The following is a 13,662-nucleotide window of genomic DNA, read 5'->3' as shown; positions in this document are numbered from 1 at the left end:
GAACATATGATTGGCATGAGAGATGCATGTTCATATCCCTGTTGTAGCGGGGAAAGCCTGGAGCTAGAAATTTGGAGACCCAGAATTTACCCCATGCTCAGCCAATAATGACTGTGTAACTTACATCTTGAAACCTCAGTTTTCTTATCAGTTAATGGTGAATCCTTGGCTTATTTCCCAGAGTAACTGAAAGGATCAAATTAAGTAACAGAAATGAAAACTTTGTGTTCTACAAAAATATTACTCTGACAATTATGTCCAACTGAGGCTGCCCCTGCATTGACACACTCCCAGCTCTGACATACCTTTAATAAATAACATGACACTCCCAGAAATTCCATTTCTTAGAATTGACCCTCATATGCGTTAAAGTATAAACATGTATATACCTATGCACCTTATACATCTGTTATGGACTTTAAAAATTTTAGTTATACATACTTTTTTTCATTTAAAAATGCCTCCTATAAATCTTGGGATTACCAGGCCTCTTAGAAAAAGACCAAATCCCAATTTAAATACCAGTCCATATGATCTTTCCCTGTTCAGGCAACCTCTCCCCAAATCTTTCCCCAAAATATAGATGAAAGATAATAAAATGACAGAAGGTGTCCACTCATTTCACAGATGAGGAAACTAAGGCTCAGAAATTTGCCCCAGGTCTCAGAGCAACTTAGTAGAAGAAAGAGGATATGAATGTGGCTTTCTAGATATTCCTGGGCCAGGGGTCCAGATATTTCCATACTCCCCTCTGGTTTTTTACTGGAACTCAACAACCTGAAGCTCATCAATTATTTTTTGATGGTTACTGCTGAAACAAAATCAAGTGCAGGAAAATGTGTATTATCCTAGTCCTAAACTTCTTGGTAGATTGAGAAAATAATTAAAGTAAATAAAGTAAGCCAGGAGAGCACTTCGCCTCTGTTCTCCTTCCCTCCCTGGACTCTTCTAAACTAGAGCCATTAGATGAGGCAGGGCAAGAAAGCGCACAGTGGTGGCCTGGCCTGGGTATCGGAGCCTGAGAAGGCGTCGAGGGCATCCACATGGAGGAGAGTCCAGTGTGGGGAGCCAGAGCCTGAGCAGGATGAGAAGTGTGTCTATATATGGGAGTAGCCCAGTGGGGGAGAGCAACACCCAAGCAGGATGAGGATAGCATCCATGTGGGAGAGGGAACAGCAGAAGTAATGGGAGACTGAACAAATAAGTACATATATTAAGGGTAATATAAGTCAGGCTTCTCACTGTTTGAGAGGGGAGTCATAAATATGGAAATGAACCCTATGCTGTTTAATTGAAATATAAATTAGACTGAAGACATCAATGTGGATTCATGGATCGTGATAGATAGACAGATACAGAAGTAAATACACACACACACACTCTACTCCTGTCACTGAGAGGCCCTGCAGGCAAGCAAATCTGGCATCCAGGCTTGGCTTCTAAAAGGAATCAGTATCCAGAGAGATGGCTGATTCCAGGATTGTAGCAGGGAAATTACAAGATGAACCTAGAATATCTTGAGCCAAAAAGCAAGAAGGTGCTCAAAAGATGATGGAGACATGTCAAAAAGACACAGAAGTCACGTGAAGGGGCTTCCACTGGCCAAATATGGAACAGTTTGAGGATCAAAATAAATGATGAAAATAGCGCACTATAACTCATTGAAGAAAATAGGAAATCATGAGTTCATATTGATATAAACAAATAAACTTGAAAGTTTGAGGAAGATATTGACAATATTTACAGACTTTTAAAGTACCTTCATGCCAAATACCTATTAATTACAAAGGGAAAAATAGAAACTTCACCAGGGTGAAGCCAGCAGACAGCACTTTAATCACGTAATCAATGTAAAAGTCAATAGTAATGGGACAAATCAAAATCATGCAGCACCCGACAGGATGAAGTAAAAGCACAGAATCACTTCTGTGTTATTCCTACTAAAGGTATATAACCTAAATCTAACTTGAGGAAAAACCAAACAAACCCCAAACAAGGGACAATGTACAAAATATCTGGCCTGTAATCTTCAAAAGTAGCAAAGTCATAAAAGTTAAAAAGTGACTGTGAAACTGTTCCAGACTGAAGGAAACTAAAGAGACAGAAAAATTAAATGCAACATGTGATTCTGAACGGAATCCTTTTATTATAATAGTCATTATTGGGATAATTAGCAAAACTTGAATGAGGATTAAATGGTAATAATCTTTATATTAATTTCCTGATTTTTGTACTAAGACATGTAGGAGAATGTTCTTGTTTTCAAGAAATACTAAATTATTTGAAGTTGTGGGGCAGATGTTGACAACTTGCTTGCAAATGGTTCAGGAAAAAGAATTATTTGTATTGCATCTGTAACTTTTCTGAAAGTTTGAAAATGTTTCCAAAAATTATTATAAAAAAAAAAAGAAAGAAAGTTAGGAGGCTGCTTTATGAGATCTAGTAGATTAGTTCATTGATTTTTTTTTTTTTTTTTTAAAACACCAGGCATTGTATTTAAGACTGTTTGGCGCCATCAAGTGTTCAAAGTTATGTATATTCACCTTAATTTGAAAACTGACCTTCCTGTGGTTATAACGTAAGAAATGATGAAGAATGAAACATTAACGAGGGTAAGGATTAAAAAAAGTTATCAATCCCATTAGGTACTCTATATCAGTAATAACAGTACATTAGCAGAAGAGGAAAACAAATCAGTAATCACGAGTCTGTCTTGCTACTAGTGAAGGACACAAATAACATGATGAAGAATGAATACAAAGTTTGGGACTTCCCTGGTGGCGCAGTGGTTAAGAATCCGCCTGCCAATGCAGGGGACACAGGTTCAAGCCCTGGTCCGGGAAGATCCCACATGCCGTGGAGAAACTAAGCCCGTGCGCCACAACGACTGAGCCTACGTGCCACAACTACTGAAGCCTAGAGCCCGTGCTCTGTAACAAGAGAAGCCACCTCAATGAGAAGACCGCGCACCGCAACCAAGAGTAGCCCCAGCTCGCCGCAACTAGAGAAAGCCTGCGCACAGCAACGAAGACTCAACACAGCCAAAAATAAAGTAAATAAATAAAATTAAAAAAAAAACAGATTTAGCATAAAAAAAAAGAATGAATGCAAAGTTCCACTTGATCCTGTTATGAAGAGAAACCTGTCAATAGCATTATAGCCTTGCTATGTGATGGCACTTTAAACACCAAAAGTATGAGGCTATGATAAGCTGATTAGCCCTCTGAGCATCTGTCATCCATATTCTTTACTCTAATGCTGACTCAATGGTTGCCCTTAAAATCTAAAAAGCAAAAGTGAAAATATGCAATTAAAAAAATATAACACTATTCTCATGATTTCTCAGTATCTTGAAACATTTTACATCTTACACTGCCTTCTCACAAAGTTCAATAAAATGAGTCTGGGCAAATGCTTGCTAGGTAATGGAGTAGCCCTAATAAGTATCCTGGAAAAAAACCATTTGATTCGGATGAGCACCTTATTCTTCATGCATTTTTCCATCACTATAGGAGCTTTTCTTTGCGCCAGCTACTGTGCTAGATACTGGGGCTATAGAGGTGAGTAAAGTAAGATACCTGCCATCAAGGAGTTCACATAATCTTGTAGGGGGACTAGACTGACATTCACAATTAATTGTGATAATTGCTATGACAGAGGTGGCAACCAGAAAAAAACTCCCCTGAGGCAGGAACAGTGAATGAATGGTCAAGTGCAAGCACCAGTCTGCATCTCTTCCGCTTCCTGCTACTCTGTGGTGGGGATATGATGGGCAGCACTTGCCTAATAATGCTGGCCCAGCCACACATGCAGTTTTCCAGCTTTTCATCCATGAGGCTGACTGGGTATGCTTCACAGTCACATAACTATAGATTTACGGGAACAGGGCTAGGAAGGCCCACCCAGGCTGTCAGGTCTAGGCCCTGGGTGCCAGCACAGCCTACCAGAAAAAAACCTTGCATTTGTGGGTGCTGGGCATTTGGCCAGTGATGATACAGCTGGTACTTCATTTTTCCCATTCCACTCCTGTCCTTGTGTACACAGTTTTCTTGGAAGGGAACCCCAGAAAATAAAGGGCAAGTGGAAAAATTAGGGTACTAAAACCCCACCATAAATTTGACTGCTTTCACTGTATCTCTCTTTCATGTCATTTCTTACAGCTGAACTTTCATGTCCTTTAAAATCATCTTTATATCCCCAGGGTCAGGAGAGTTCCTGGGAAGCTGGCTTTTAATAAATGTTTATTGAATTGAAAGCTAAAGCAGCAGAATAAAGTAGAGTTCAAAAGCACTTGGTCTTTGTGTAGCATTTATCTTCAAAAACCTTCATAAACACAAAAAATTCATATTCAGTGCCAACCCTCTGAGAAAAACTGTATTTTCTATGAAGTCCTCTCTAAATCCGCATGGTCCATATTCTCCATGGCTTCATCCTACTCGGATTGCTTCAAGAACAGAATGTACCATCTTTATAAAGTTCATGGGCTATCCTAACTAAAAGCGGAGGCCAATGCTGAACCTGTCAAAGTCTATCCAAATAAAACAAGGTCTCCATAGATATCAAACCATTCAACCGGGGAAGAAATTGTTCCTTAAGGTTAATGTTTAATCTACTTAAAAAAAATTGAAACCATCTAGAAGAAAACAGACAAATCAGAAAAGATGTTGTCTTACTTACTTTCCGTAAGTTCCTTCATATCCACCCCCCTCCAGAAATATTATAAATACACTTCCTTTAATTTGAAAAGTACAATATTTGGTTATCTCTAACCTGAAAGAATGCTCGAGCTTCTTTATACCTACACTCAATAAATCTAGAGTGTGGTATTTCTTCTAGAAAGTGCATTGGATCTTTTGGAATGAGAACTTCTAATCCATCAATAGTAATTTGTTGTAACTCTGGCCTGAAAACAAAAGTTAAGACTTATTATAAGGATTTAACTCAGAATATTGGCAGCCTCTTCAAAATATACAATATAAGCAAATAGTTAAACATCAAGCATATTTTCTTCAATTACCCCAGATATCATTTTTAAAGATCTACTCTCTTAGCAACTGTCAAATATACAATACAGCAGTGTTAACTATAGCCACCATGCTGTACATCAGATTTCCAGAACTTATTTATCTCATAATAATTGGAAGTTTGTACATTTTGAACACTTTTACTTGTAAGTATGTAAATCCACAAACATACTTTATCCTGTGTTTGAACTCTTTATATATATAGAAAGATTTGTATTCTTTTATGCCTTATTTTTGTCACTCAACATTGTAGGATTCATCTCTGTTGTTGCACAGAGCGCGAGTTCAGGTTCCTTGTTTCCCTGCCGATTCTTCGCTGTGCGCACATACATTTTGTGTGGGGCATTAAGAACAATGTTGCTATGAACATTCTGATATATATTATATTTCCTGGGGCACATGTGCATGAGTTGCTTCCTGTTGAATATTTATATTTCAAAACTGATTTACATGAATTACATTTTAGATTTAGTTACTAAATGTAAAAGAAAGAATAAGAATTCATGACTGAACAAGATAGGTTTCACATCTCCCCTTTAGACCCTGAATTTACCTGTCAAAAGCTCCAGGATAACGACCAAACTGTAACTTTCGAAAAGGAACAAACTTCCTGTCAATGTGTCCTTTGAGCCGTAGATGGCCATGCCAAAGGTAGTTGCCGCTCCTCTCATGAAAGACCACCAAGTGGACAGCATGACTGGCCAATGTGCAGATGTAGTGCAGGGGGATTTCAGTTCCAGAAAGTGAGTCTATCCCATCTAGCCGGGGGTCCTTGCTCTCGATCTTTAGGCACTGAAATCCCATATTTTCAGCTATCCGAAACCAGCCTTCCTAAAACCAAAGAAACATCAAGCTTGAACATTTAAAACCAAATACTAGTAGTAAAACTAAAGTGATTCTTACACTGAATTAAGTCATACATATTTTTGTCCTAATCTGCTCTTTGCCTGAAGATTAAAAAATGAAGGTGGGGAAGGAAAGGTGGTAGTGGGAGAATAAAGGAAAGTACCAAAAAGAGAAACCACATAGCATGGAAGACATGTTCAAAGACTCTCTTTATGAAAATTAATACAAATTTCTTCTTTGGAACGAGAATGCCCACTCATTATAGTGTTCTTTGGTTAGTATCTATAAAGTAAATGTTAATATAAGGATAGCACTTAAAATTAAACCTGTAATTTTCAATTTAACTTCTAATAACCTTCAAAAATGCTTCATAAAAGCAGGGTTTTCATCTCATAGTTATATCCCAACACCTTAAACTGCTACTAAAATAGAAGCCTATCATAATGCACATCATTAGAAAATAGACTGAGATGTACTATAAAACAAGGTGCATTTTCCAACAGCATTAGTTATAACTCTCATGTAACAAGATTAATCTATAGGGTAGATTTTTAATCTTAATCTCGACACCAGTGCTTTAGATGATTAACTAGTATTAATTATTAAGAACACCTTATGTTTGAATAGAAATGTACAGTTTCCAAAGAACTTTTATAAACATTACTGCATTTACATATGACATCTATCTTATAGAGTAAGTAGCACAGATATTATAGATAAAGAAACAGACTCACAGAAGTCCAAAGAAACAAAATTAATAAGAGGCAAAGCCACTGCCAGCATTTAGGTCTTATCTAACCAAATACAAGGTTCTTTTTACTCTACAACACTATTTCTTTAAGTCTATATTTATATAATGTGTACAAAGCTCATTCACATTAATTATCTCATCTGATGTCCATAGAAATTATGTGAGGTTAGCAAGGAAGATATTATACCTAGTCTACAGTTAAGGAAAATAAAGTGGTAATACCAGACATTAAAGTTATTAAAGGATGGAAGTGCATCTGAAAGTCTTACGAGCCACAGCATTCATAAACATTTTTCAAGAGTACTTTATTTACATCAATTATTGTCTTTGAATGTTGTCATTTGGATTAGCTGTGTCCTCATTTATGCTCTTATAATACACACAAACCTTTATCATAGTATTGATTGTACTGTTTTTTAGTTGTTTAAACTCCATTAATAGACTGCAAGTTCCTCAACCTTAAGAATCAACAAAGTGGCTAGTACCAGCAGGTGCTCAATAGATACCTGTTGTTGTTGTTTATATTGTTAAACAAGAGAAAGTGACCATTCTGGTAAAGAATGCTAACCAGTATCAATAACAACAGTCTTCTCTTTTCTGGATATAGAGTGAAATCGTGTTTTGGTCAAAGGAATGTGGATGGAAGTATCAGATACCACTTCCAGGCCTGGCCTTACAATGTCCCATAAGACCTTCCCTGCTTTCCCTCCTCCATCTGTATGTAGGGAAGCAAAGAACTACAAGATGGGGAAGCCACACAAATGAAACAGCCTGCATCCCTAAGTCACTGCTTAGAGGAAAGTCATCCAGGAATATCGCTGACCAAGAATAACCACGCTGGATTTTGTCTAGAGACAATTACTCCTTTTTTGCCCTAAGCCAATGAGATTTTAGGGTTGCTTTTAGTAGCAACTAATGTAACTTAGCCTGGCTAATACAATTTCACCTTGGTACTCCTTATATTAGAATTATCAACTGTAGGATTCCCCTTTTTCATAAACCTAAGAGATGGAAAGTACTGATGAGTGTAAGAGTGGCCAACTCAGAGAAGGAATCTATTGTATAGGATGAAAGAAAAGCATTATAATTTGGTAAATTTGGGAAAAATTTAAAAGGCCAGACAGAACTTGAAAAGGAATCAGACCTTGGGTTGTGGGAAGAAAAACCGTACAGACAAAATTGGCAGAACTATGCAATGGCTTGCCTTTTTATAATTATGACAGAGGAAAGTCAAGAACAAAGTAGTTGCTCTGATCAAACAGAGCAAAGGCCTAGGTCAAGACTATACTGCACAAATCTACTCCCAGTTGCCTTGGCAGTAGTTTGCTCACTTCATGGTAATGGTATTAACAAAGAAAAATCACAGGTAAATTAAGTCTATAGTAATTAGATCTGGTGATCTAATGAATTAGCTCTACCTTGGAAAAAGGTTTTGGGAGGACTATCCAAGGGCTCTGTATGATGTCATTTATATAAAATGATAAACATGACCTTGTGTGCTTATTCTGGGTGTTGCTGACCTTTTGCTTCTGACTCTGGTCTTTCTGGTTTTGCCAATTATGGCATATTCTCTTTCTTCTAAAGTACTGGTTCTCAAGGCAAGTGGTACTGTAACCAAGAGACATTTTAGAAATTCGTGGAGATATTTTCAGTTATCATAATGATTGAGGACACAACTGGCATTTAGAGGTCTAGGCCAGGTACACTAGACATCCTAAAATCCAAAATATGAAAATCTATCCTGTGTCCTGCATAATTTCAAATGTTCTATCAGATAGTCACATAGTGAAAAACGTATTTGTAATTATGTGAGCCTCCATTTCTGAGGAATACAATTGCCATGTTAAAGGACAGACAATTTTACTCTTCTGCTGTTTGAAACTTGTTTACTGTTTTGGAAAAATATATTACTAAAAACAGTATCATTCATAATAGAGTCTATATTGGAAGTCATCACATTCAGTGCTCCTACTAAATAAGTAGGGTAAGTGCAAGCATCCGAATTTCTTCCGTATGTCTTCCAGTGTAGTCATGCCTGGGTATTTACACACTGAAATATACATTTCCTTTCATTTCTACTTTATACTATAGTTGAGACATTACAGGATTTGGGAGATTATGTATGTAGGTAAGTTATAATTTCTATAGACTTCGTTTTGGGAAAATAAAGGAATGATAAAATACTTGTCGTAAAAAAGGTTTATAAGCTTTGTAGGCTTTTTCTATGAGAAACTCAAACAGTCCAATAGGAATGACCTACAAATACTGACATTTAGAAGTCTCTGCAGTGAAAAAGCTGGCATACTCTTATTACCCTATAGTGAAGTCCACCAGTTAATGACGCCTGACCAGAAAAAAAAGCTTCCAATTGGTATTCAGTGCCTCATTCTTAAATATGAACAAAGATCAATGAACATTGTAGAAAACCTGTATCATGAAAAACAGACAAAATAAAATAACCATACCAAAAACCAAACACCCACAAAGAAGGGAATTACAAAAACAAAATGCAGTAGAGAGCAAAAGACTTTCTTTTAAAAACACCAAACCTTGGGGCTTCCCTGGTGGCGCAGTGGTTGAGAATCCGCCTGCCAATGCAGGGGACATGGGTTTGAGCCCTGGTCTTGGAAGATCTCACATGCCGTGGAGCAACTAAGCCTGTGCACCACAACTACTGAACCTGCACTCTAGGGCCCGCATACCACAACTACTGAGCCCATGTGCCACAACTACTGAAGCCCACGCACCTAGAGCCCGTGCTCCGCAACAAGAGAAGCCACCACAATGAGAAGCCTGCACACTGCAACGAAGAGTTGGCCCCCTCTTGATGCAACTAGAGAGAGCCCGCGGCAGCGACAAAGACCCAACACAGCCAAAAATTAATTAATTAATTAATTAATTTTTAAAAAAAGTTTTAAAAAAGAAAAACACCAAACTTTTAAAATCTGCAGAGGGAAAAAGACAAAACTGCATCCATAAAATAAGAATGCTACTATAAGAAACAGAGTGCACAGAGCTTTTAGAAAATAAAAATATTAAATTTCAAGCAAAAATATGAAAAAAATCAATGGCATTGTTAAAGATTTTGTTTAAAAGTAGAACAGTTAACAAAAGAGATGAAAAAAATCACAGAGCAAAGATAAGAAAATGAAATTTTGGAAGTCCAACATCCAAATAATAAAAAGTTCAGAAAGAAAGACACTTTTATTCAACATTATCCTGGGGGTCCTACCTAAACCAATAAGACAGGAAAAAGAAATTAGGCATAAGAGTTGGAAAGGAAGAGACCAAATTATCTTTTTGTGCAGAGAATACAATGACCTACACTCAAAGAGAGAGAAAATGAAAGAGAGGGAGGAAAAGGAGGTAGGGGATTGAGGGAGGAGAGAGAAACTATTGGAGTTTACCTATAGAGTTCAGAGTTCAGTACAGTTGCTGGAAAACAAGATCAAAACACAAAAGACAACAGCATTCTAATTCACCTATAATAATGAATTGGCAAAAGAAGAGGAAAAGTATCTACATTAACACCCCCCCCCCATGCACACAAAACTATAAGGTAGCAAGAAATAAATCTTACAAAGATGCACAAAATCTGTAAGAAAAATATAGAATACTCTATTAAAGAACACCAAAGGACACCTGAATTAAAGGAGATATATTTCATGTTCATGGATAAGAACTCTTCATATTTTAACAATGTAAAGAGGCCTTGCATGCTTTTGCTTTCTCTGACTAGCCTAGACTAACCTAGATAATGAAAGACACATGGCCCAGGCACCTCCACTGCCCCATCTGCCAGCCAGCCATCCTGAAGAAGCAGAGCTGCCTAGCTGACTGGCAGCTGTATAAGTGAACTTAGCTGAGACCAGAAGAACTGCCCAGCTGAATCTTACACAAATTGCTAAGTCACAGAATCATAACCTACATAAATGGTTGTTGTTTAAGCCACTAAATTTGGGGACAACTGTTATACAGCAGAAGCAAATTAGAAATCAAACGTGCAGGTAAAAAGAAACATTTTCAGATATGCAAGGTTTCAACCTCCCATTCAACCTTTCTCCAAAGAGAATTCCTAAAATGTTGTTAAGAGGAGTTACACAACAGTATCTGCAGAGCAGATCAGACTATTAGGGCAGAAAGACCACGAGATCTAGGAGGGCTGTCTCCAGGAAAAAAAAAAGGAACTGAGAAATGATCTGATGTATTTGATCCTACTGAGAGTTTTATGTTTCTGTTGCAGAGTTCATACATGGATTATTGATAACTATATAGAAAACTAGCAAGCAAAAAAAGAAAAAGAGAGTCATATAAGAAAAGGAAAATATTCAGAGTAAACTAGGCAGCATTCATGTGATTATCTATATATTCATAGTAAGATAAACACTGACTATTGATTTAACTACAAAATGTGATACAGTCATGATAATGGGAGAAGAGAGTGTGTGTGTTTGTGTGTGTCTACATGAGACAAAATAGATATGACAGCTAAAGTCTCATAATTCATAATCTAAATATGAAATATTAAAAAAATAGAAGCATAAACATTTCATTTATAAAGGAGAAGATAAACAAGGTAGAGAGAGTTGAAAGTGGTTGGCTCTAAGAGTGGGAATAAGGGGTGGGGAGGAAAGAAGAGTCAGATACTGATCTTTTTCATTATGAGCTTTGCCTTAGTATCTGACTTTTTAAACCTAGTACTAATATTCTTTTGATTAAAATGCCATGTCCTAACTTTTCCATAAGTTTAAATATTTTCAAAATATCAATATAAAATTGGGAGGAAACAGAAAACAAGCAAACAAACATCATGTTATATAAACATGTTATCTGTTTCATCACCTGCATCACTGCCTGGGAAGAACCATAGGCAGAAAAAAGTCAAAACTCACTCTCTTGAGACCTTGTCTAAGAGTCTGGGCAATCAAGGAAACATGCAGCTTATACTGCTTTGCCAGACCATACCATCACCCTGGAACATAAGCCCCACCTATCAGGGGTCAACACAACTAAAACAATCCACTGCAGAGCTAGTGCACATCTATCATGGGTGGCTGACTAAATAGTTGAGCTCATTTAATCTGATGCTAATTTTCTTACTCTTATTTGAATAACTCCTCAGAATGAAAAATAGTGAAACTGAAAAGTTAGAGGTATTCCAAATAAAGAAGTAAGCAAATTTTTGACATGTTTGGTTGAGATCTTTTTTTTTTTTTTTTTGACTACCGTCTAACCTTTGCTTTGTAACCATTTAAACAGGATGAAAATATAAGTTTGAATTTTTGGATACACCTAAGAAGCACTCCACTCGAGTATCAAACAAGTCCTATGCACTTACAAACTATCAAGAATAGTGCTACAGACGAGGAATACTACCCTCATGTATACCTTATGTGGCAGATACTGAAAATTCATCACCAAATCCCTTCCTACCTGCCTGCCTACACTGATGAAAATGCTAAATACCCGTTTTTTTAGCCTCCTTCACAGCACGGAGACATATGAATATAGTTCTAGACAGTGAGCTATAAGCAGTTTACCAGAAGCTCCTGAGAAAAATTTTCCTTCAAAAGATAGATAGTGACAATCCTGCAGCCTGTGGAACAAAAACCACATTCACAGAAAGATAGACAAGATGAAAAGGCAGAGGGCTATGCACCCGATGAAGGAACAAGATAAAACTCCAGAAAAACAACTAAATGAAGTGGAGACAGGCAACCTTCCAGGAAAACAATTCAGAATAATGATAGTGAAGATGATCCAGGACCTCGGAAAAAGAATGGAGGCAAAGATCAAGAAGATGCAAGAAATGTTTAACAAAGACCTAGAAGAATTAAAGAACAAACAAACAGAGATGAACAATACAATAACTGAAATGAAAACTACACTAGAAGGAATCAATAGCAGAATAACTGAGGCAGAAGAACGGATAAGTGACCTGGAAGACAGAAAGGTGGAATTCACTGCTGCAGAACAGAATAAAGAAGACAGCCTAAGAGACCTCTGGGACAACATTAAACGCAACAACATTCGCATTATAGGGGTGCCAGAAGGAGACGAGAGAGAGAAAGGACCAGAGAAAATATTTGAAGAGATTATAGTCGAAAACTTCCCTAACATGGTAAAGGAAATAGCCACCCAAGTCCAGGAAGCACAGAGAGTCCCATACAGGATAAAACCAAGGAGAAACACGCCGAGACACATAAGTAATCAAATTGGCAAAACTTAAAGACAAAGAAAAATTATTAAAAGCAGCAAGGGAAAAACGACAAACAACATACAAGGGAACTCCCATAAGGTTAACAGTTGATTTCTCAGCAGAAACTCTACAAGCCAGAAGGGAGTGGCATGATATACTTAAAGTGATGAAAGGGAAGAACCTACAACCAAGATTACTCTACCTGGCAAGGATCTCATTCAGATTCAATGGAGAAATCAAAAGCTTTACAGACAAGAAAAAGCTTAGAGAATTCAGCACCACCAAACCAGCTCTACAACGAATGCTAAAGGAACTTCTCTAAGTGGGAAACACAAGAGAAGAAAAGGACCTACAGAAACAAACCCAAAACGATTAAGAAAATGGTAATAGGAACATACATATCGATAACTACCCTAAACACGAATGGATTAAATGCTCCAACCAAAAGACACAGGTTTGCTGAATGGATACAAAAATAAGACCCATATATATGCTGTCTACAAGAGACCCACTTCAGACCTAGGGACACATTCACATTGAAAGTGAGGGGATGGAAAAAGATATTCCATGCAAATGGAAATCAAAAGAAAGCTGGAGTAGCAATACTCATATCAGATAAAATAGACTTTAAAATAAAGAATGTTACAAGAGACAAGGAAGGACACTACATAATGACCAGGGGATCAATCCAAGAAGAAGATATAACAATTATAAATATATATGCACCCAACATAGAAGCACCTCAATACATAAGGCAACTGCTAACAGCTATACACGAGGAAATCGACAGTAACACAATAATAGTGGGGAACTTTAACACCTCACTTACACCAATGGACAGA

The 13,662-nt window shown here is 37.2% G+C and overlaps 1 protein-coding gene across 7 annotated transcripts in view; it reads right to left on the bottom strand.

Moving 5' to 3' along the window:
- FKTN (fukutin) overlaps positions 1-13,662 on the bottom strand; it is an 85,151-nt gene that overhangs the window by 40,301 nt on the left and 31,188 nt on the right. For all 7 annotated transcript variants that reach the window (XM_036855809.1, XM_036855811.1, XM_036855810.1 and 4 more), the window contains 2 exons: positions 5,578-5,855; positions 4,771-4,903 (listed from right to left, as the gene is read on the bottom strand). In XM_036855809.1, coding sequence (XP_036711704.1) covers positions 4,771-4,903; positions 5,578-5,855 — 411 coding nt within the window. The remainder of the gene's footprint in view (positions 1-4,770; positions 4,904-5,577; positions 5,856-13,662) is intronic.

Source organism: Balaenoptera musculus, chromosome 6, assembly GCF_009873245.2.
Source record: "Balaenoptera musculus isolate JJ_BM4_2016_0621 chromosome 6, mBalMus1.pri.v3, whole genome shotgun sequence".
Lineage (NCBI taxonomy): Eukaryota > Metazoa > Chordata > Mammalia > Artiodactyla > Balaenopteridae > Balaenoptera > Balaenoptera musculus.
Note: the sequence above shows the minus strand (reverse complement) of the source record. Positions and strands in the feature narration are given on the sequence as shown.